At 34.3% G+C, this 25,649-nt stretch overlaps 1 protein-coding gene across 1 annotated transcript in view; it reads right to left on the bottom strand.

Moving 5' to 3' along the window:
• Positions 1 to 25,649, bottom strand: part of TBC1D5 (TBC1 domain family member 5) — a 543,452-nt gene that overhangs the window by 267,829 nt on the left and 249,974 nt on the right. Inside the window, exon 5 of the mRNA XM_060149553.1 lies at positions 3,583 to 3,652. Coding sequence (XP_060005536.1) covers positions 3,583 to 3,652 — 70 coding nt within the window. The remainder of the gene's footprint in view (positions 1 to 3,582; positions 3,653 to 25,649) is intronic.

Here is a 25,649-nt window from a genome sequence, read left to right as displayed (position 1 = left end):
ATCATCATACTGGTGCCTTAGGAGTTAAATGCACCTGTACTCTATCTGAATCAAAGAAGCAAACCACAAGAGACACAAATCCAAAGTGAAACCTCCTAGCCTCTGAAAAACAAATCTATGAGCCTTAGGCACATAAAGCTACAGATACGGTCCATTGATTGTAAATTTCAAACTTTGTCAAAATTCCAAAAATCCACCTCTGAATTTATACTCATAATAAAACATCTTCTTCTTATCTCTACTATGTGTACAAATGTGTTATACAAAGGCAACCTGGAATATACAGCAGAGACAGAGTATCAAGCCTCAGGTTAAGCTTGTTCTTAGCCTCCTTTCTGCTAAAAAACAAAAGTTACTTTCCTGTAAGACATTTTGTTTTTAAATCTTCCTTTTGGTGTCTCTACATTAGCGCACGGTAAAAATATTCTACAATACCAGAAGATTAACAATGATGACAATGATGAGGATGACATGGACTGGAAGATAAAAGCAGCTAATATTTATTCAGCATCTGCCACACAACATTAGCCCATTAACTCCTTGTAACAAATGTGTTTTATTATCCCCACATTCAAGGTGAGGAAACTGAACCGAAGACTTGTCCAAAGTCTCCATTTGGAGTCAGGATACGAACCAACTCGCTATGTTTAGATATTATTAATAAACAAAAAACAAAACAACAACAACAAAAAAAGAGACTGTGCCCTCTTATAACTGACCATCTAAGACCACAATAATATAAACAAATAATGGAAAGAATATAGACTTAGGTGACCAATTCAAGACTGAATTGGAAAGTTAATAAAACCTTGGCACATGCTATAAAAGGGTACACACGTGGAAGGTTAAGTGAACAATAAGGCAGCAAAGTTGCCAGTTCACATGAGGTAAGCACAAAGAATTAATAATATTAATGCATGGCTTTGCATTTAGATTTTCAAAAGGCTTTATCTTATACAGTCCTATCTCGATCTTTAAAACAGTTGTGGGAAGGAAGCAGGTCAGACATTATAATGTCCATTCTGTAGATAAAAAATTAGAGCTAATCATTATCCTAAGGCACAGCATATATAGCTTGAGTATCCTAGTACTAGGTTGACAGCCAGAATTATCTGCGAAGAAAGGTCAGGATTTCTGAGGTGGTTTAAAACACAAAGGTAGACTTGTTAGGCTAAAGATATTTGACGGTTGGAACATTCACATTTTTCTAATAACCTATTTCTACTTGCTTTAAAAGAGCTCCGATAGTAATGGAAAAATAATTTTCATTTTCAAAAGTAAATTTTATTGACAATTCTGTTGCCATTTTAGTGTGATTCTGCAACAATTCCTAGGTTTTATCAGTTAACCTGATATGAAAATATACCCTAGAGCTGTGCTTCTATGAATTCTGCATTTAACCCAAGTGTCAAATTCACAAGTAAGCTCATTATATTGTAAGAGCTATTGCCTACTCAGTAGCAAAATATTCATTTCACACCTTAAATACTATACTACTATTTAATAACAGCACTGGCCTGCCAACTATTAAAAGCTCATTTTTATACACTGTACTACCTGAGCTTTTTATCTTGCCTTTTTACTTACAACCATAAATTAATATCCTAACATTACAACACTGACAGGCATTGATTAAAACCATATTAGTTAACAACATTAGTATTTACTGTGCAAAGTTGCATTAGGAGTTTATTTTCAAAGTACAATTATCATTCAATAATACTAAGATACTTTAATCTTCAAACTACTCAAGAAAAAAATAAACTACCAGATAACACTGTGCCTTCATATTAACACATTTCTCTTAACTTGCTGTCCATTAGTTACTATAATTAGCTAACTACAAATGTAGGTATGAAGTATAATTCACCAATGAAGTTGATATATACATATGGGTTTTCCTGCCTTTGAAATACATCTTTATTTTCCTTTTGTCTTGGATTTTTTTAAACTGTATTTATATCTAATACTGATATTCCCACCATGGATTTCACACATATTATCATCTTAGCATTCCTCAGTTACATGACAAACGTGAATATTTATTTAAATATCTTTTATAGATAGTTCCCTGGTGGTCTAGTGGTCAGGATTCTGCACTTTCACAGCTGTGGCCCAGGTTCAATCCCTGGTTGGGGAACTAAAATCCTGTAAGCTGTGCAGCATGGCCATAAATAAATATCTTTTTTATTCATCTTTCTTTTTTTTTTTTTTTTTGGTGTGATCAACGTGTTCAGATAGAGGATTCTACCTATTATTTAATATGTCAAATTCCAAACTTTATATTACACTTCAGCACTAAAAGAAGGTTCTGGAGAACTCCAACATTTATAAGGTGGGATGGGTACAGAGAAAATAGAATGACAACACGTGAGCTTTTACTGCTGTTATAATATGCTTCTAGAACACCATGGGAACATAAGCCTTCTGTAGTATCTGTGACACTTGAATGACTGATTATTTATAAAGACCCCAACTGGTATAAAATAAAGATGTCAAGCATCTCAATTACCACCTCATTTCTGGAATTCATAAACAAACTGTAAAAACTTTCACAATTACCACACTTTTATTAAGTGCTTCCTGAATATAAGGCCCTACTCTAGATGTTAACAGCTTGCCTGGGATCTGAAGAAACAAATGACACATTTCCAGCTAGGTATACAGAATATGTGTTCAAGAAAAAGATAAAGATTCTCAGCATAAATTCCATACTTATTATAGAAAAGAAGGAATTATAGCTTAACATTCAAATGAGTTTCCAAGTGTACAGTGGTTCTTGCATATATTTTATAGCATCAACACACAAGTATTGGAACTTATTAACCATAAGGACAATGTACTCCAATTAAAGTACTTCTTCAAGAATCTGCATTGCTACCTATAATGCCACAATGTATTATTACTCGATCTCTACTTTTTATTCCCCAAAAGAGAACAACCTAGTTCTTACATCACTTTGGTTCAGTATATGAATTTTCAAATATTACTGGAAATACATTAATCTTTCTTCTTCCTAGGTTTCCCTGTTAAGAAGATACAAAATATATAAACATTTACTCAAGCAAATTGAAGTTATAAAGAGAATATTAACAAATAACTAGATAAGATGCATGTTTCCTTAATTGCTGTATCCGTTTTAAAAATTGTTAATTGAGATGTAACTGCCCTGTTTGCTGAAGAGCCAAACGGGATGTTAACAAACAGCACTTAATGTAACCACGGATTATATTTTATACTCTCTGAGATGCTCACAAGCAGTACACTCTGTATTAGCAGGAAACTTAAACAAAGGAAGCCTTTAGTACTGTAAGAGATATACTGGAAAAACTAAAACAAAAATGGATTATATTGAAGCTTAATACTACATACGCATTCATTCTAACCATCCTACTCTAGGATAACGACAGATACCTACAATAAGTCCATCTACTCAAGAACTAAGAATGTTACATTCTCAATTACTCAATAAGTCTGCAGGACAATTGCATACCACAAATATTCTTCACATTTGTCAGATTTTTTAGAACCCTGTAAGATTAGATATCTCGTAATATTATATATCTACGATTCATCACCTACCTATAGGAATTAAAAGTTCCATCAGAGTCTAAAGTAGAACTTGTTCTTCTTCCGTTTTGATTTGAATCTCCTGGAAAAAAAAATTAAAAATACTGAGATTATGAAACTTGAGTATTCCAGTTGAAAAGCTACTGTGTGACAGCTCCACGCAGTTACTGAGTCAAAACAACAAATATCCCCTTATCCCTCCCCCAAATATCTTCTGTAATCAGAGTCCTTTAAACAAAAAATTCATTTTGATGTTAAAATATAGACTAACACCACCACTCCTAACTTGGATAGGAATACTACAGAAGTAATTGCAAACAGGAACAAATGAAGTATAATACAGCCATCTTCTGCTTATGATTCACAGACAAAACCAAAATTTATACACCATTTAATCACAAACTAATGCTTATAAACAAAGGGCAACTTTTTATTAGTGTCCTGTCCACTGGCAGAGTCAAAAGAGAGCAGGCAGACAGCAGACATGGAATACCCTCCCCCGGCCCACCTCACCCCCTGGCCCCCCAGTCCTCCACTCTCTAGGAATCTGGTCTGCAGAGAGGGAGAACAGAAAGCTGAGAGGTGGTGATCAGGAATGCATTCTATAAAGACACAGACCTACTAGAGAATGGACTTGAGGACACGGGGAGGGGGAAGGGTATGCTGGGATTAAGTGAGAGAGTGGCATGGGACATATATACACTACCAAACGTAAAATAGATACACTACCAAACGTAAAATAGATAGGGGGAAGCAACCACATAGCACAGGGAGATCAGCTCAGTGCTTTGTGACTACCTAGAGGGGTGGGGTAGGGAGGGTGAGAGGGAGGGAGACGCAAGAGGGAAGAGATATGGGGACATATGTATATGTATAACTGATTCACTCTGTTATACAGCAGAAACTAACACACCATTGTAAAGCAGTTATACTCCAATAAAAATGTTTAAAAAAAAGAATGCATTCTAAGGAGCTTTTAATACATCTTAATAGTCTTCCCCAAACTTTATGTTTTAACTGTGGGCAAAAGTCCAGCAGTTTAAAAAAATAAAAAAACAACAACATCAAAAGGTATTTCTGCCTCATGTAGTAATATCAAACTTTTAGGGAAAAAAACCAATTCCTCTCAAGCATATTCATAAAATCAGATTAGAACAAATTCATACCTATCAGTTTAGAGATCATAGAATAAGAATAAATTTGCTAAAGAAGTTTAAACAAATGCTTGCCAATGCCATAATACAATATACATTCTTACTCAAAGAAAATTAATTTTAGCTTAAAATTTAAAATATATACTTAAAAGTATAGTTTTTAGGAAACCATAGATACTACTATTAAATATATGATTTATTCTTAGAAACAAATTAAATAGACCAGAATCTGATTACATTTTATACTCCTAATTCCTATAATGCAACTTTCAAACATCAGGTTATATTCACTTTTAAGATATTTAAAGCTTAATAATTTAAATGATTTATTCAATTGTTATTTATACTTTCACTCCACTTTGAACATTCTAAAGTACCACGGGAGATTACCACAGTGGTCCTGGTTAAGTCAAATAGTAATTACAGACCTTTCAGTTTAGAGGCAAGATTACTTTAAATTACTGAATATAGCACTTAAGGTACCATACATATATGATTATGTTGCTCATTAATGGTTATTGAAAGCAAAAGTGTAATTTTAATGATAGCTACCTATTTTTCTTTGCACATTTTATAGCTGACTGACTAGTCAAAAATGTTGGTTCTCTTCAAAATCTTTGCAGCTGCACCCAAAGTGTTTAGAAGAACGAGAATTGGTCTGAGTTCACTTACTGAACTTTTAAGTCTACTCTTTTTTTCAAAATACACTTTCCGGTTTTTGGGGTTTCTTTTCATTAAACAAAAACCCTGAAATGGATTACAGCATTTGAAAATGTTGCCAAATTTTATAGAAGAAAATAATCCAAAACACTTAAATGTTTAAGATCAATCTAGTTGAGTATACTCTGTTAATTCTTTGAAAACATGGGTACCGTAAGATGAGTCATGCAACATACTTCATTTGCTTTTTAAAAAAATTAATGGTATTATCATAAATAAACTAAAAAGATTTAAGGAAAATTAGTCTCTCCCTGTCTTGCTAAATGAAAATTTCCTACAACACATGTTATTTAACAGCTTGCAGACATTTCCTGTAAAACGTTCCACAATCAGCACAGAATAAGTACTACATCATACATTTAAAATATAAGCTTTCTTTGTCTTTAAAACTAAAGATTATGATTACTTAAATACATAAAATCTCACCAATGGAATATTTCTTGTCCTCTGCTTATATTTATCATAATAAATATAAAATACTTCAAAGAATTAAGAGATTTTCAGTTTTTTAAACACCATAGTTTTATCATCAAAATACATCACAAAAGTTTTCTTCATTTTATACCTGTATGGAAACGAATATATCACATTAAATGTAACCCTCAAAGGACTGTAATAAGGAAAAACAGCAGCTTTTCTTTCTCTAAAACATACCAAATAAGGAGTACAGTTGTTTCTCACAACAATATTAGAGAAAAGATTTCAGAGTTTGCTATATGGGGAAAAGGCTATAAAGTTTTGAAGTGGGAAAAACTGCTTTGTTCCTTCAATCCTCTAGATGAAATTAATTATAGCAAATGTTTATGAAAACATCTGTTCCTTACAGTTATAAATTCTTAATTTTAGTATGGACGATTCCAGACTCTTACTTTGGAAGGTAACTGTCTGACAATTGAAAGGTTTACCAAGGAACAGACAGAATTTGTAATTCTGGAAAATGGTATATACAGTGTGCTATATCCGGTAGAGATTTTCATTTGTGTGAAACACTTGGAGGGGCTTAAAACTGGTAACCAGGAGAGATCAAAGACAAACAGAAAGGCTCATTTTTCATTTAAGCTGTTATACAACAAAAACATATCTGTATCACAAGAAAAGACCAACTAAGAATTAAAAACAAATGCTACTTTATTATCAACCTAATTCGGAGGTAAGTATAACGAAGTATTAATTTTATCAGGATTTTAGTAAGTCTAATGCCAATACAGCCATAGGAAAGTATATGTAGTGTTCCTCAAAAATAACAACAGAGGGTGCAAGAGAGTTTAATATGATGTTTTTAGTTGCTGTTCTGATTCCTGAACTAAGTTGTCAGGTAGCTATAACTGTAACAAGGATACATAGGTTGTTTTTAGACTTTCCCTCTCTCTCTCTCCCAAACACACAAACACACGCGCACACACACACACACACACACACACACACACACACACGCAAAAATACATTTTTAAAGTAATCTCACACAAAGGCCTTTAAAAACCAAACAGCACAAATACTTAAATATGTTAACAGAGTTCCTTTCATTTCCTTGAAAAGTAATTTAACAATAGAGTAAATTTTAAAAATACAATTGTGACTTTAAAGGTATTCCAATATTTAATGTAAACTAAGCCAGTAAAATAAAATGGATGTGTTTACTGAGTAAATCTTAAATAAATACATAAATTATATACAATAAATAACATACGAATTTTGTATGTCGCTATATGCATGTGTAAGACTGTACAACATATATATTTGTAGGAATGGTTCATCAATTATCTGTGACCATTACAGTTTGAAATTTACATAACACATTCATTTCTCATTAATTGGTAAGTAACTTTGTGAAATGTGTTCATAACATTCAGAATTAAAATAAGTTGGCTGATTTGAAAAGAATATGCTCATAGTTACACTGTTTTTAATGAGAATACAAAGAGCATAGTATTTTCCATTAGTAATCCCTAACATATATGTATCTAACTTATTAAAACAATAATATGTATAACGGTGACTTAAATAGGATAAATTAAATTTGGACTCCTTTTTTAGCTTTTACTGTAGTCATGCTTAGCTAAGAGCATTTACAGTATCTATCTGTGCACTGCTGAAACCATGATGAACAAAGTTTACAGATTTCCAGAGTGCTTTTTATGCACAAATATCTGCTTTATAAAGGGGGGGGGAATGAAGATTTTAAACGAGGCTAGGTTAAAAACAACCAGAATAATGTTGTAAGTAAGCACACCTACTCAACTGTGCCTTCTTCAGTTTACATGTAAAAAAAATCAAGCTTTAGAGGATCACATGGTACTAAGTATGAATTCTGAAAAATATTACATAAGTTTTAAAAAGGCTGATCTCTGAATTGTTAGAGAAATGTCATCATGTATGTGTGATGAATTATTAATAGTAAGGGGAAAATATTTGGTTCAAACTTAAGTTGAAAGCAAACTTATGGATAGCCACATTTTAGTTGTGATAGGATAATATGGCATAAATGAATAGTGTAAACACCTAAAACCTTGTGTGTCTTTTAAATGAATGAGGATTACTACTGAAATGTTTTAGTTAAATCTGAAATCCCATTCAAAGTGAATGATTCAAAAAAAATCTATAAATTACGTATATTCATTGCATTGACTCAGTTAAGGCAAAGCATAATAACTCAGCATCATCAATAAAATCAGTAGCTGCAAAGGATATTACCTCATTTCAGGAATAAGGTAAACAACAGGCTCTGTAGGCTAACTATTTATGCTAAAAATCTAGGACCACTCATTAGGTTTAAGAGCCAGTGCTCAAGTAAATAAAGGAAATTTGTTTATTCAATAATTTTCCATTTTCTCTATCACTGTTAATTTATCTACATTCTAATGATTTAATGGCCATATTTAGTTTTCTACATAATATTTTCAAATTATTAACTTACATAATGAAACTCAGGTGTAAAACAAATACATAGGAACTATTTTAAATAACATTTCAAGTGCACAATTTTAATTTAAGAAGATAATACTTCTGTTATTCTTGTTAAATATTGAACAGAATTCTTTTTAAAAAGAAAGCAGAATGACATCAGCAGAGTGGCAGAAGATACAACTCCAAGTTCTCATCCTCCCACAGAAACGTTGAAAAACTAGAACTGTCGGAACCAACTTTGTAATGACTCTGGAAAATAGTCAAAGATTTACAAGAACCAAGTGAACAATGAGCCAAGAAAATGGCAACTGGAAAGCTCTGTGGGGTTTTTACTTGCCTGTTCTACCATCTCCCTAGATCAGCAGCAGTCTTGAAGAAGTAAGCTAGTTCCCAGTGTAAGTAAGAAGTAAGCTAGTTCCCAGGAGAACAGTACCTGGTTCTGGAGGGAGCAGAGAAGACCATATTTTCAAAGTATTGTGTAAATCAATTCTAACTTGTTAGGAGCTACCTGAAGAACTGACATAAGATGTTCATCTCTTTTGCATCTAAATAAAAAAAAGGAAAAACAAAAAGGTGGGCTTTGCTCTTGTACCCACTGCAAGTCAAATTAAGAGCCAGCAGATGCCTGGGGCAAAAGAATACAATCAAAACATAAAATAGACCACCTAAGGCCTGGGAGAAAAAGCTAGCGAGAGTTTCTTTGAGAAATTAGGACATTCAAAAGCACCTGGGTATGCAGGGGAATGTAGAACACTATGCACATACCCAGGGCAAGATGCATGATGATACAGAAACTGAGAAGACCGTTAAGTTTCCACCTGAAGCTGACCACTAGGAAGAATGCAAGCCTGGCTAAATGATGAAGGACTGCTGCAGAAGAGATAATCTGAAAAGATAAGGAGAGGTTCAGGGTTTTGTTGCTCTTCTTAGCTCCTGGCATTCAGAAAATCTCTGTTAAAATCCTACCTGAACACAACCTAAGAAATAAAGACTTCAATGACTATGTATGTCAAGCAATAAGTCTTTGCAAAAATAAAAAAATATTTCAGGAGAATAACTAAACAAATGGACTGAAATGGTCTTCAAGAATATAGAAAATAACAAACCCAGGAGAAGGGGAGAATCTGATTTCTGGAGTAACCAATATAATATTTAAATATCAAGTTGTCAAAAACAACAAAATCATGAAGCATACAAAGAAACAGGAAGCATGGCTCGTCAAAGGAATGAAAATAAATTGACAGAAACTATCCCTCAGAAATAACTGGAATTACTAGACAAAGATTTTGAAACTGTCTTAAGGATGTTCAAAGAGCAAAAGGAAAACATAGACCAAAAAAGGAAAGAAATCATGTAGAGAATAAATCAACAAAATGACATTAATAGAGAGGTAGAAATAATAAAAGGAAATAGAATTTCTGGAGCTGAAAAATACAATAACTGAATTGAAAAATTCACTAGAGGGGCTCAACCACAGGTGTGAGCAGGCAAAACACAAAAATAACAAAGTTGAACATATGACAATTGAAATTATGGAGTCTGAGGAGCAAAAATAGGAAAAAAGTGAAGAAAAGTGAGCATACCCTAAGAAACCCGTATGACACCATCACGCACAGCAACATATGCATTACGAGAGTCTGAGAAATAGAAGAAAGAGGCAGAAAGAATATTTGAAGACATAATGGCCAAAAACTTCCCAAATTTGATGCAAGACAAATATCTACAAATCCAAGAAGTTCAGTTAACTCTAGGTAGGATTAACTCAGAGACTCACACCAAGACACATTATAAGCAAACTGTTCTAAGACAAAAACAAAGAGAGAATCCTGAAAGATACAACAGAAAAGTACTTTGTCACAACAGAGAATCCTCAGTAAGATTAATAGATGATTTCTCATCAGAAAACATGCAGGCCAAAAGAGTGGGATGATATGTATATATAGATATATATCTATCTATAAAGTGCTTTAAAAAAAGGCTATCAACCAAGAATTTTATATCTAGCAAAATACTCCTTTGAAAATGAGTGAGAAGTTAAGACATTCCTAGAAACACAAAAGCTGAAACTAGACATACCATAAAAGAAAAGTTAATGGCAGTCCTTCAGGTTGAAAGGAAAGAATACCACACAATAACTCAAAGCCGTGGGAAGAAATAAAGATCTCTGGTAAAGGTGAATATGTGAGCAAACATAAAGCCAGCACTGTTGTATTTAAGGTTTGTGATGCCACCCTTTGCTTCCTACAGGATATAAAAACAAATGGATAAAAATAATTATAAGTTAATACAACTGAGCAACAATGTATAAAAATGTAATTTATGGGCTTCCCTGGTGGCGCAGTAGTTAAGAATCCGCCTGCCAATGTAGTGGACACAGGTTCTAGCCCTGGTCTGGGAAGATCCTACATGCCATGGAGCAACTAAGCCTGTGAGCCACAACTACTGAGCCTGCATGCCACAACTAATGAAGCTGAACTTCTCAGCTGGTTTTCACTTGGATTATACAGAAAGTTAAAAAAAAATGTAATTTATGACACATTAAAAGGGAAAAAGAGCAGTATAGGAGCACATATTTTGTATGCTATAAAGTTAAGTTTGGTTATCGACTTGAAGTAGATTGTTAAAAATTTAGGATTTAAATTTTATCATTTAATCCCTATGATAACCACAAAGAAGAGATCTAAAATTTACACAACAGGAATGAGAAGGGAACCAAAATGGTCACTACAGAACAAAAACAGAAAAATATAACCAAACACAAGAAAAAGCAGTAATGGAGGAAATGAGGAGAAATAAGGTATAAAACATACAGAAAACAACAGCATCATGGCAGAAGTAAGTTCTTTCTTATCAGTAGTTAACTTAAATGTAAATGGATTAAAGTTTCAATCAAAAGGCAGAGATCAGGGCTTCCCTGGTGGCGCAGTGGTTGAGAGTCCGCCTGCCGATGCAGGGGACGCGGGTTCGTGCCCCGGTCCAGGAAGATCCCACATGCCACGGACTGGCTGGGCCCGTGAGCCATGGCCACTGAGCCTGCGCGTCCGGAGCCTGTGCTCTGCAACGGGAGAGGCCACAACAGTGAGAGGCCCGTGTACCGCAAAAAAAAAAAAAAAAAAAAAAGGCAGAGATTAGCAAAAATGGATTAAAAAAAAAATCATGATGCAACTGTATGTTGTCTACAAGAGACTCATTTAAGAACCAAAGTAAAAGTATGGAAAAGAAAATAAGCAAAAAAAGAGATACTTGGCTATAGCAATATTAGACAAAATAGACTTTAAGTCAAAAACTGCTGCAACAAAGAAGGACATTATATATTGATAAAAGGGTCAAACCATGAAGAAGATATAACAATTACAAACATATGCACCAAACAATAGAACATGAAAATATATGAAGCAAACACTGACAGAATTGAAGGGAGGAACAGACAGTTCTACAATGAAAATTGACAGAACGTCTAGAAAGAAGATCAGTAAGGAAACAGAGGACTCAAGATTGTAAACCAAGTAGACCTAACAGACATAAAACACTAGCCAACAACAGAATATACAATCTTCTCAAGTGCACATGGAACACTGTCCAGGACACACCATATGTTAAGCCATAAAACAAGTCTCAATATATTTAAAAAGACTGAAATCATACAAAGTATCTTTTCTGACTACAAAGGAACAAAGCTAGAAGTCAACTACTGAAGGAAAACGGGAAAATTCTCAAGTATAGTAAATGCAAATATGTGTGTCTATAGATGGAAAGACAGAAAAACAGGTAAGTATGTAGGTAGGGTCTGTATGAACACACAGTGGTTGTAAATTTTAAGAAAAAAAATGCTGATGATGATCTTTGATTAAACTTTAAAGTAATTTCCAGGAAAGAAAACGCTTAATGAATTGGTAAAATTAAACTGCCCTGTTCAATTTAATGAAATTATAAAGTAGAGGTATTACAGCCTCATGAATAAAAGCTAAGGCTCAGGCAAGATAGACCTGAGTACATGCTCCACCATTTACTTTCCCTCTGACTTAACTGTTCAATATTTCAGTTTCCTCATCTGTAAAATGAAGATAACAGTTTCTACCACTAAGTATGGTTATGAAGATTAGATAAGTGCAAATAAAGAGCTTAGTATAGCATGTAGCACAATGTAAGTTCCTTGATAAATGTTAGCTATTAATTTATGAATGTTTTAATCAGTGAATATATTTAAAATACTGTACCCAGTAAAGGAATAAAAGTAGAAGTCTATTGGTGCTATGTAAAGAGAATAAACTTATTCATAATTTAAATAACTGAAAATTGTAACTCTTCTTAGCAATTAAAAAGCATTATTTCTACATTGCTTTTATTTTTTTGGCCCACACTGCATGGCTTGTGTGAGTTTAGTTCCCCAACCAGGGATCAAACAGGGGCCCTTGGCAGTGAGAGCATGGAGTCCTAACCACAAAAGTTTATTCCATGAATTATACAACTCTGTACAAGATTTGTGGTATACTTTAATATCCTTCCTCATGATGATATCAAACATTGAATATGATATAAAGAAAGCGAGTGAAAAAATAGTAAACTTAAATAAAATCAGAGCCTTGAAATATAAAGCTATCTAATCCATGAGCTGAATATATGTTTCTTGGTATTGATAAAATGCAGATAAAGAACTACAACTACAGTCAATCTAGTAATAAACTAAAACTATCACATATAGGATAGTATACAATATTACACACGCATCAGAATAAAACAAGTTTTAAGAAGAATTCATTAAGGATTCTGAGACTGAATGGACAGAAGGTCTAATTCCAAAAATAATCACAAATATAACTACCCAACTTAAGTTAATGTGTAATAACACACAAATGCAAATATTTCTATTTATTTTCATTGTCATTACTGGACATATTGTTGTCTCTCCAGGCATTCCATAGACTTAAAGCTGCTTGATGTCTCAGAAAAAAAACAAAGTAGACCAGGAATCAATCAAGTAAAGAGAATTCCAATGCAAAATTAACCTCTCTGGGTCCTACCACCCACATCTACAACAGAGAAGGGCAGGACCAGATCAGACCAAGTTCATGAACATGCTGATCATCCAAATCACCTGGGGACAGGTATTTAGGGGGTGTGTGTGTGCGTGTGCACGCATGTGGTGTGTTTGTGGGAGAGAAAGAGATTGAAAAAAAGGATGAGATTGAGACAACCGTGGGTGTGGTCCAGGATCCTCTACTTTTAAAGGGTTTCCTAGATTACTGTGATGATCCAAAAGTCTTTCCTAGTACGAAACGATAAACTTCTACTGTGATAAAAGTTGACAGTCTCTTGTAGAAGGCAATTTAATTTGCCCCAAACAGGGAGAGTGCCTCATGTATCATCATTTACTACGAGCTATCAATGAGGCACAAGATTTGGTCACATCTTCCAGCAGTAGTAGAGGACTGTTTTGAGCTATGCCAATTCTGCACATTACTCTATATGATCAGTTGCATGTACTGATTATTGAGGGAGGGTGCACAATGGAGCTGCCCAGCAGAACACTGCTATTGGCCTGTGTGGTCCTCCTGTAGACCACCTGGGCTTCAAAAGCACCTTCCTACAAAAGAGTTACATAAGGCCAATGCTATAATTTAGACAATTACAAATAAGTAGATAAACAGCAAAATAGATTTTAAAAAGAGCTTCCTTAGAAGTAAATGTTTTGACAAAGCATATCTGAAAATATTACTCCAAGTTTAAAACTTGGAGAAAGAGTATCAAGGCCAAAGACGATTATTATATAGGTTGCCCTTTGCTACAATTTTTCTTAACAAAAATACAAATAATGACTTGGTTTAAATTTTGACTGACATTTTTAGATTTTCTACTAGTCTTACACAAGTTTCAATGAAATACTCCCCATCCACAAAAACAACAACAACCAAACAAAAACACACAGTAGCTTTTCAAAGATAATCTAACTGAGACCTAGGGAATTCTAAACCTGACATCAAATTACACGTTCAGTGCCTAAATAACATAACAGAAGTCATATACATATTATCTGCTAGGTAAAAGAGTACATCTGCTATTGAAATCCTATTTCATCTTCTATAAATCTTTCAAATAATAACTATAAAACATGTATATTAATTATCCTTTCCTTCAGTGTATAAAAAAAGGAAGTATCTTTTTCTACAAAACAGATTCCTTTGAGCAATTATCATTTTCACTACTGATTATAATCAACGCTAGAACCTTTAAGATTGTTTGACATCAAGGGGACATAAAATGTAAAGACACCATTAACCTCAAGTACTTAACTTTGGATAGTTAACATCAGATATCCCCCTTTTTGGTATAAAAAACTAAAGTGGGACTATTTGAAGGATATAAATTACCATCCATGAACTAGGGTAAATCATTCTATTAATGTCTTTTAAATGACAGCTAACTGAACAAGGTCTTATATCAAAGATCTACTTAAAAAGCATAAAGGGGGTTTTAACTATAAAGTCCCAAAGCTCAGATGAAGAAACAAGGGTAAATATTCTCAAACCTATCTTTAGTTTTAAAAACAATTTACTAAACTAAATTATCTTAAATATAATAATCTAAAATTCTCAAAATATCAAAAATTTTCAAGTGTTTATACCATTTCCTTCAAATAAAAAATTTTGAAAAATATTTTAATTGATCTTTAAAAATGTTTTATTTCATAAACTATTTTTGTTTTGATATTAAAGAACTATACTAAAATACAATTTTTAAAGAAAAATTCTAACTATACAAACTGATTTCTATTTATCATTTTATGATAAAGTCTAATTATTTATTAGTGGAGATGATTTTTTAAACCTAATAATAACTAGTTTTAAAATGGTGACACCTTTAAATTTGCTAGTAAATGTGTAACATACTAAATTCAACTATCCTTGTAGAGTATTAAAAATATCATTCAAAGTAGTTATTTATTGATCACTTTATCTAAACTAACAAATAGTTACCTAGACAAATGGTAAATGGGCCTAATTAATAAATGCATTTATGTACTAATTCAAACTTCTAGTCATGCACCTGGATCACATGATAGCTTTTCTACTTTTAAAAATTCTTTCAACAATCACCAGCTAAGCACCTCCTATGTTTTAGTACTAGTGATACAGTGTAAAACAAAGGTCAAAACCCATCCCTGACATCCTGGAATTTGTTGAAAGTTCAGCAGAGGAGGACAGTCAAATCAATGTACAATGACAACTTTCAAAACTGTTACAGAATAAAGTCACACAGCCTACTGTAAAATAACATATGAGAGAGGAGGGGGTCCCTGGCCCAAAGGAGCATGGAGAGCACCCCACCTGGGATCTGCATGCGCCAAGACTCTTTAAAGGTCACGCTAAGAATTTTGGTCCAGATGAACAGGAAGTCAGTGAAAGAAGGGTTTAAGCAGAAGTAGAACATGATGAAGGCTTTTAAAAGATCACTTGAACTAGGGAGGAAGCAATTAGAGTGCAGGTGTAGGGGGAAGAGTGGATGGAGGGAGACTAAGAAGCCTGCATACTCCAAGGTGAAAAATGATGACAGAACAGTCATATTGATGATACTGTTTTCATATGATCTTAGGTACAGTAATTTACCATTTTTAAAACTCATTGCTATTATTTGCTGAGAGGCTACTATGTGCCAGACACTGTTCTTGGACCTGGAAGTACCATAGTGAACAAAACAGAACCAAGTGTGTGTGTGGGTGCAGGGGGAAGAAAACAAGAAAATAAATTTTATGACAAATAAATTCAGATAATCATAAAAGCTTAAAAACAAAATACAGCAGATTAATGTGACATCCAGTGACTGGGAGAGGGTGTTCTCTGCAGGGAGAGGTAATATCCAACGAGATTCTAGTTATAAGGAAAAAATTAGCCATGCAAGGGATGTACAGCAGAAGCTGACTTTTAGAAAAGATAAAGGAAAAAAAAAAAGGCCATGGTGGCTGGAAGGCTAGGAGTAGAGTAGCATGAGATGAGGTCTGTGCGACAAGGAGGGGCCAGAGAACTTGGGGTTTTATAGGAAGGAAGTCTAGATTTTACACGTATAATGAGAAGCCATCATAAAGTTTCAAAATGATGAAAAAGATTATCTACTTCAGGTTTGGAAATCATTATTTTAGCTGCTATGTGAAGATTAGATTGAACAGGGAGGGGCAAGACGGAGGCTAAGAGATCAGTTGGGATCTGGATCATAGGATAACCTGATAATACAAAGAGACAACTGTATACTTAACTCTAAGATAGTCTAAATGAGGATTTGAAAACTGAAATCCTTTAAAATAATTTGAAATTATTTCCATGGTGGAAAAATAAATAATTATGTTCCTAATATTTTATTTCCATATATAACTATCTGAATTTGATTATTAATAAATTTATTTTTTTATATGCTGCTTTCTATATAGATTAGTAATTAATCTGGTTTCTAAATAAGACTGAATCACAAAAAAAAAGAAAGAGAGAAAAGAAACAGTAAAATAGCACATTATAGATTATTAATGGGATTTCCAGTACCATCCAACAAGGAGGACCACTGCAAGCCTCTCTCTCCCACTGATTACAACTAAAAACTCTGGGCAAAGTACAAAAAGCAACTTCTTGAGGAATCTGAATAGTAAATAATAGCAGACATACTGGATAACAGAGTCAAAGATACAGTGGTGATGAGTGTTCTGTTTGGTTTTTGTTTTTCCTCCTTTTATATCCTAACTTTGAGCTCAAGTCAGGCTGAATCTGAGAACTAAATGCCAGGTATGAAGAGCAAAAACTCCAATCCCATTTTTCTGGGGCTGGGAAAAGAATCTTTTCCCTGTTGTTCACTTCCAACCTTGCTACAAGACCAGGACTAATCAGAACTATACTGCCACCATGGGTGGGTGACAGCAGTGAGGAAGAAAGTTATCTTTCATAATAGGAAACTAGGAAAATGGGGCCTCTGTTGTGTGAACATTGAGCGGGGAATCCCCATTATGTTTTCTTTCTCTTCCTCTTATCAATTTGCCACAAAAGCAGGCCCATTCACGTGGATCCGTATGACAGCACAAGAGGCAAAAGCTCTGATAAAACAAGCCAGAGAATGTACAGTTGGTCTCAAAAAGAAAGCCTTGGACAAGGGGATTCTCTAATTCTGTGTATTTGTGTGAACTGACACAAACCCTGGGTTCACCCCTAAGATGTATATGCTCAAAACGTACTCAAAGAAGCACAGCAAAAGCTGTGAGAACTGACCTATGATATAAACCATCGCCAAAGTCCTGAGAGTCACATACAAGGTGCAGACTCAAAAAGCATAGAAAGGAGTTTGAAAACTGAACTGACACTGGAACTAACACCCACAGAAAGTGAACCAGAATTTGTAGGTTGAACCTAATTGCAATGACTGCCAGTGAAAAGAAAAGGAAAAGAAAGCAAAAAGGAAAGAAAGAAGGAGAGGGGGAAAAAAAGAAAAAGACAGGAAAGGAAAGATTCCTCCCGTGGATTCAATGAGATCTAGAGTTTCAAAGCAAAATATTCAAAATGTTCAGGATACAATATAAAATTACTTGATATACCCAAGAATCAGGAAAATCTGGCCAACTCTTAAGGTATAATACAATCAACACACATCAACCCTGAGATGACCCAAATGTAGGAATCAACAAAGATTTGAAGAAGCCATTATCACTTTTCTCCAAGAAACAATAGTGCACACTCCTGAAATGAATGGAAAGACAGAACTTCACAGCATGAAAAAAAAAAAACTATTAAAAAAATCAAATTAAACTGTTAAAGCTGTAAAGTACACTATGTGAAATACAAAAAAAAATATTTCACTAGGTGCGCTCAATAACAACATGGAGTTGACAGAGGAACAAGTCAGTGAACTAGAAGGTAGATCAATGTAAGTTATCAAATCTGAAGAAGTGAAAGATTAAAAAAAAAAAAATAGGGACTTCCCTGGTGGCACAGTGGTTAAGAATCCACCTGCCAATGCAGGGGACATGGGTTCAATCCCTGGTCAGGGAAGACCCCCACATGCCGTGGAGCAACTAAGCCCATGCACCACAACGACTAAGCCTATGCTCTAGAGCCCATGAGCCACAACTACTGAGCCCACGAGCCACAACTACTGAGCCCACGTACCGCAACTACTGAAGCCCGCACACTCTAGGGCCTACGTGCCGCAACTACTGAGCCCACGTGCTGCAACTACTGAAGCCTGTGTGCCTAGAGCCCATGTTCCACAAGAGAAGCCACCTCAATGAGAAGCCCATGCACGCGAAGAGTAGCCCCCACTCGCCACAGCTAGAGAAAACCTGTGCACAGCAACGAAGACCCAATGCAGCCAAAAAAAAATTTAAAAATAAATAAAATAAAATGAACAGAACCTCAGGGAACTGTGGGGCAACACAGACTCCTGGTAATTTTTGAAATTCAACCATTTTTAAAAACATTATCAGAATCACATTATATAAATTATCACTATAACTATCTTCTCATTAGTTGTATTCAAATATAATTTCATCACAAAGAATAAATGTAAAGATTATCTAAATAAAAAGTGAGATTATAATAGAATAAGGAAATTAATTTGATCTACTCTAGAATTCACTTATCTTTCATTTCTTGGATATATTTTATTTTTCCATTGTAAAAGAAATACATATATTATACATTAAAAACTTGTACATTTGAAATAAATTATTCAGACAAAACTAACCAAATAAAAAAAAGAAAAAGAAAGCGATTTTGAAAAAAGAAAGAAAAAAAAGAGAAAAGGAAAATCAACCTACAATATAATTACATGGCAAAAATATTTTTCTTTCTTCTATAAAATTGAAAACACACTACATAAACAATTTTGGGTTCTATTATTTCATGTATTTTAAGTATAAGAATATCTGCCATGTTATTTTAAAAGTGTTTTACAACAAAATTTTAAATGAGTGTATAATTCAGCTATTAATTAATGTTCTATAATTTATTTAACCAATATTCTATCAATATTTTCCTATTTAAAATAGTTAACTGTTCCTATATAACATTATAAGTATCATTGTGCATAAATCTTTCCCTGGCTGCCTTAAGATAAAAAAATAAGTTGGCTGATTGAAAGGTATTTTTAAAATTATAAAATTAATAGAAATTGATAAAAATTACAAACATGATTATTATGGAAAACTTTCAAATGCAGAGTCATACAAGGAAGAAAATTAAAAGTCATTCATAATTCTACTGCTGTTAGTATTCTGACATATTTCCTCAATTTTTTAATGAAATTCACTACATATATTCTATAATTTGAATATAATAGTATTTGTTTTAATACTATTTTAAAATGACTTTCAATGGCTGCACAGAATTTTAAACAATAGCTGATCTTTATGGCATAGGCCAAGATAACTATAAACGACTAACAAATAAATATATTCCTACTGCCATTCACCCTAAAGCATCCTATACAGAACTGTCCATGTAAGAAATAATTTGAAAGTCAATGCCTGAAAGATGAGCATCTTCATTTTGTGAACCTAGATTTAGTTATTAAAGAATACTGATTGTTCCCCCAAATCTACTTTCCCCTTTTTCTTGGGCATATGGCAACCCAGTTACAGAATACATTTCACAGCTTCTTCATTCCTGGATGCAGCCCTGTATGCACAAGGGATAACGGAAAATTCTATTTCAACTGTTTAAAAATAACCTGATGCCTTCCTTTTCTTCCCATGGACTAGAACATGGGAAAACAATAACCAAGGCTAATTCAAGCCCAAAGAGTAGCTATTACCTAAGAGATGAGAAGATATCAAGTATTGGTAATGATGTGGAGAAACTACAACCCTCATACATTGCTGGTAGGAATGTAAAACAATGCAGCCACTTCAGAAAAGAATATGGCAATTTCATCAAAAGTTAAACATAAATTTAACATATGACCCAGCAATTCTTCTCCTAGGAATCTATCCAAGGGAAATGAATATACATGTCTACATGAAAATCTATGTTCAAATGTTTACAGCAGCATTGTTTGTAATAGCCCCAAACAAGAAATGATATAAATGTCTTTCAACCATTGAATAAACACAAAATGTGGTATATCCATACAATGAAATATTATTCAGCAATAAAAACAGAACAAAATATTGATACATGCTACAACGTGGTTGGACCCCAAAAACATTAAGTGAAATATGCCAGATACAATCACAGGTAATGACCCTCTTTACTCCTAATAATAATCCTTGTTCTGATGTCTACTTAGTCTAATATTAAGTTACTTCGGCTTTCTTTTTTTTTTTTTTTTTTTTTTTTGCGGTATGCGGGCCTCTCACTGTTGTGGCCTCTCCCGTTGTGGAGCACAGACTCCAGACACGCAGGCTCAGCAGCCATGGCTCACGGAGGCAGCTGCTCCATGGCATGTGGGATCTTCCCGGACCGGGGCACGAACCCATGTCCCCTACATCGGCAGGCGGACTCTCAACCACTGCGCCACCAGGGAAGCCCCGGCTTTCTTTTGTGTAGTGTTTTCATGGTATAACTTTCTGAATCCTTTTATTTTTGACATTTCTATCTGATTTGTATTAGTTTTCTATTATTGTTATAATAAATTATCACAAGCTTAGCAGATTAAAACAACACAAATACATTATCTTACAGTTCTGTAGGTCAGAATTCTAATACAGGCCCTCACTGAGCTAAAATTAACGTGTGAGCAGGGCTGTGTATCTTATTGGAGGCTCTTGGGAAGAATCTGTTTCCTTGCTCATTCAGGTGTTCAGAGAATTCAGTGCCTCAACATATAACCATAAAAACATCTGCAAAATTCTTCCTGCCATGTAAGGTAACACATTCACAGGTTCTGGAGGTTAGGGTATAAAAATATTTGGGAGGGAGGCATTATTCAGCCTGCCACACCATTTTATTTAAAGTATCTTGGGACTTCCCTCGTGGTCCAGTGGCTAAGACTCTGCACTCCCAATGAAGGGGGACTGGGTTCAATACCTGGTCAGGGAACTAGATCCTGCATGCTGCAACCAAGAGCCTGCATGTTGCAACTAAAAGATCCTGCATGCCTCAACTAAAGATCCTGCGTGCCTCCACTAAGACCTGGTGCAGCTAAATAAATACAAATAAATAAATAAACATTTAAAAAATTAAGTATCTTGTAGATAGCAAATAACTGCTTCTTGTTTTTTTAAAATCTTTTCTGACCATCTCTGCCTTTTAACTGCTGTGTTTAGACTGTATATATTAATGTGATTATTGATATGGATGAATTAAAATATAGCACCCAACTACTTGTTTTGCATCTGTTCTTGTTCCATCTATCCTTTATTTCTTTTTTCCTCATTTTATGCTTTAAGTCGAGGATATTTTATGATTCCATTTGATCTCCTCTAATGAATTATTATTTATGTTTCTGTATTACATTTTTTAATGGATATTCTAGAGCAGGGGTTGACAAACCCATGGTGTGGGCCAGCCAAATGTTTTTGTATATTAAATTTTACTGAAACAGAACCATGCCCATTTGTTTTTGTACTCAGGCTGCTTTCACACTACAGTGGAAGAGTTGAGTACTTGAGAGAGAGGTCATAAAGCAAGAAAGCCTTAAATATATATTGTACTGTCCTTTAAGAAAGTGTTTCCTGACCCCTGCTCTAGGCTTACAATACAGTGTATACATATTTAATTAATCAGAGCTATCTTCAAACAACTTTATATAGTCATGTGTAAAGTCACAACCTTACAACAGTATACTTCCAATTCTTCCCTCTCATCCTTTGTGCTACTGTTGTCATGTATTTCACTTTTATATACGCTGTAAACACAAAACATATTGCTACTATTTTTGCTTTAGACACTCACATTTTAGAGCAATAAAAAAGAAAAAATAGTTTTACTTTCACTTATTCCACTTCCAAATCTGTTTCTCTTCTTTGTATAGATCTCAGTGTCTTTGTCCTATCTGTTTCTTCTGCCTGACAACCGTCCTTTAGCATTTCTTATAGGGTTGGCTTGCAATAAATTCCAATGGATTTTGCTTATCTGGAAAAGTCTTTATTTCTTCTTCATTTATTTTGAATATTTTTTCATCAGGTATAGAAATTTGGTTTGAGAAGTTTTGCTTTTCCTTTCAGCACATTAAAGATGTTACTCCATGGTCTTCAGCTTGCATGATTTCTGAAGAGAAATTTGGTCTAATTCTTATCTTTTCTTATATCTGTCTGTAATATTTTTATATTAGTTTTCTATTATTGCTATAACAATTTTTTCCAGTTGCCTTTCATTATTTGTCTTTTGTTTTTATCAGTTTGAATATGATATGACTATGTTTTTAAATTATTTTTGTTTGTTTTCTGTATTTATTATGCTTTATGTTCTCTTAGCTTCTCGGATCTGCCGTTTAGTGTCTGTCATTAATTTTGGGAAAATATCGACCATTATTTCTTCAAACATTTCTTCTGAACCTCTCTTCTTCTGGGATTCCAGTTACACGTACCATTTGATACTGTCTCATGGTACTTGGGTGTTTTGTTTGTTTAATTCCTATTTCTATTTATGTTTCAATTTCAATTATTTCTATTGACATTTTCCAGTTTATTGATTCTTCTTTTATCTGTGTCAACTCTACTGATAACCCTTGTCATAGACATTCTCTATCTCTGTTGCTTTGTTTTATATTTCTAGGCTTTCAATTCAATTTCTTGAGATAATTTTCATCTCTGCTGAAATTAACCATGTGATCTTGCATGTTGACCTACTTTTCCACTAGAGCCTTTAACCTATAATTCATAGTTATTTAAATTTCCTTGTGAGACAGTGCCAACATCTGTGTAATGGTTGTATCTGTGATGAGTACTTTGTCTCTTTTTTGAGTGTTGTTTTTTTTTCTTTTGGGGGGGGGTCCCCTGCCTTTTCATATTCTTTTTAACTTTTTGCTAAAGTTCTTATGTCCTACTCTTATCAGGTGTACAGCAGTAGAGACTAAGGTAGTTTTTATGCTTAGAAATGAGCACACACTTCCTTCTACTAGAACTTTAGCACAGGGGTTTGGGTTAACCTAATCAGGAGTTGAGCTAGGTTTGAATTTTGTAGTTGCAATGGTTACACTTGGGCACCACAGGCTGCAAATTCCTACACCGTGTTAGGGATGGGGGATATAGTTTGCCAGATTTTTTTTTTTCATTCTCACAACTGCTCCATATTCAGTCTTAAATCTTTGTGATCCAGAAAGGTCTGCCTCTTGCAAGTTACTTAGAATTTGACAGCTATTACTCTGGCAGCAGGGAATGAACAATGGGGGAGAGTGTTCTTTGATCTTCTGATTAAGTCTAGTCTTACATGAGCACTGTGTCCCTAGGTCTCACGTGTATGCCTTCTCAGTGATCCTTCCCCTCACCTGGTATAGTTTTGGTTCCTGTACATATTCCTGCCCTTTCCCTAGAGGCTGAGGTTTATTTTTTTTCCCTGTTCCAAATCCCCAGCTACAAAGGGATTCACCAGTGCCCTAAGGCATTGCAGTTCTCCCAACAGAATATGGTTTTGTTCTGTAAGAGAACAGAAGAAGAAGAGTCCAGATGGAGTATATTGCTCCTCTTGCTATGGCTGCTGTACTACCCCAGTTCTTCACCACACAGGAAATTTTCTTTGTGTGGCTGATGGGGTTCAGGAAGAAAAATCCACACAAGAAAAACAAGCTCTCCTATTTCCATGCCCCCCACCCCCCCCCCACCCCGGTCTTCACTTTTTCTCACCAGTACGCACTTGACCTCCACAATTCAACAATCATTTTAGCTGAACCCTTTCTATAGGCGTCTGGCTGCGTCATGCCCTGGTTAGTACTTGCACCTTGCCTCCCTTTGCAAGAGAAAGGTGTTTGCCTCTCTCTAGATTCTGGACCAGTTCACTGGCTTGCAACTTCAGCACTCAGTGGGTTCAAGAAAAGTAGTGAACCTGATGTCAGTCCAGCTTTTTATTGTTGTAAGTTTGGAAATGACTTTTTCCAGCTTTCTACAACTCTGGTTAGAAAATTGAAATCATCCCAACTATTTCTATTTAATTCTACACATTATGACTTTCAAAGCTTACCATCATAACTTTCCATTAAGTTCACGCATTCAGCAAATGTCCACATAAAGCTTACTACATGGCAGGCATTGGGCCAGAAGCCGATGCCTTCATTCTGCCAAAGTTTAAGCAGCTAACTAATGTCTGCCATACCAAATGCCTCACCAAAAGAAGCTGACCCAATTTCTAATCTGAAGGTCAAGGGAAAAGATTTCATGATTTCATTTACGTGTAGTTAGCTTCAAATAGATATTGTAGCTTAATTCAAACAACTTCAAAGACTTTATGTGATGCTGTAGAGAATATATATATGAATAAGATAAAAACTTTATCTCTTAACTCTACATTACTTGCTTATAGAGAACAGCTTGAACATTTAAAAAACAATACTGTGAAGCACACTTTATCAATAATCCGCAGTTATACATGCTTAAGGAGACTGTTAAGGCACAGCAAAGTGATTAAGAATCACTATTCATGGGTAACAGACAGATGAATTGAAGGCACAATGCCTTAGAAAAATATGGAGTTTTCCTTGCAAAATTAATCCAATAAGTTTATAGCAAACAGCAGACAATGACAGGATTTAAAAAATTCAGTAGGATATATTTATTATATTATGGGAATATATTACATGGAATTGAGGGCAACCTTCATGGAATGTGGTCTATTCATATTTGTACCTGTAGCACTCTGGTGGTAAGTACTCAGTCTTAAATCCTAAAGGCTGAATTTTTCAGTACGTCAGATTTTACTGGAGACAGATACTTCAAGCCAATTCTGTTCATATAAGAAATTAAAATATATAAGTCAATTAATTAATGTGTTTTATATGGAGCAAAAAAAAATCTGTGAGGAGGATCAGGTATTTGTGAGAATCTAACCACTATAGTCTCTACATGTAAGAAAGAGTACCATGGAAATCAAGGTTTCAGAATGTAAGCTGATAAGGGAAATACTACAGTTTCGTAAAAGGTGATTAGAAGACTAATTTTAATGGCTTCAAAGTTTTCTAACTTGATACATGCAGCCTTCCACATCTCTGGAGATAACTACTGAGAACATTATGATTGTCTAAAACAATTGCTCCTTCTGTACCTAATGCTCAAATGGTTATTACTAATATTTATGACTTTCCATTTCTAGATTAAGTTATTCTCTAGGTATGCTAGTATCATTAATTACATTACAGCCAAGTTTTTGATCTGGTCTCTCAGTCATTTTGCCTCTCTAATAT

Source organism: Lagenorhynchus albirostris, chromosome 5 (assembly GCF_949774975.1).
Source record: "Lagenorhynchus albirostris chromosome 5, mLagAlb1.1, whole genome shotgun sequence".
Taxonomy (NCBI): domain Eukaryota; kingdom Metazoa; phylum Chordata; class Mammalia; order Artiodactyla; family Delphinidae; genus Lagenorhynchus; species Lagenorhynchus albirostris.
Note: the sequence above shows the minus strand (reverse complement) of the source record. Positions and strands in the feature narration are given on the sequence as shown.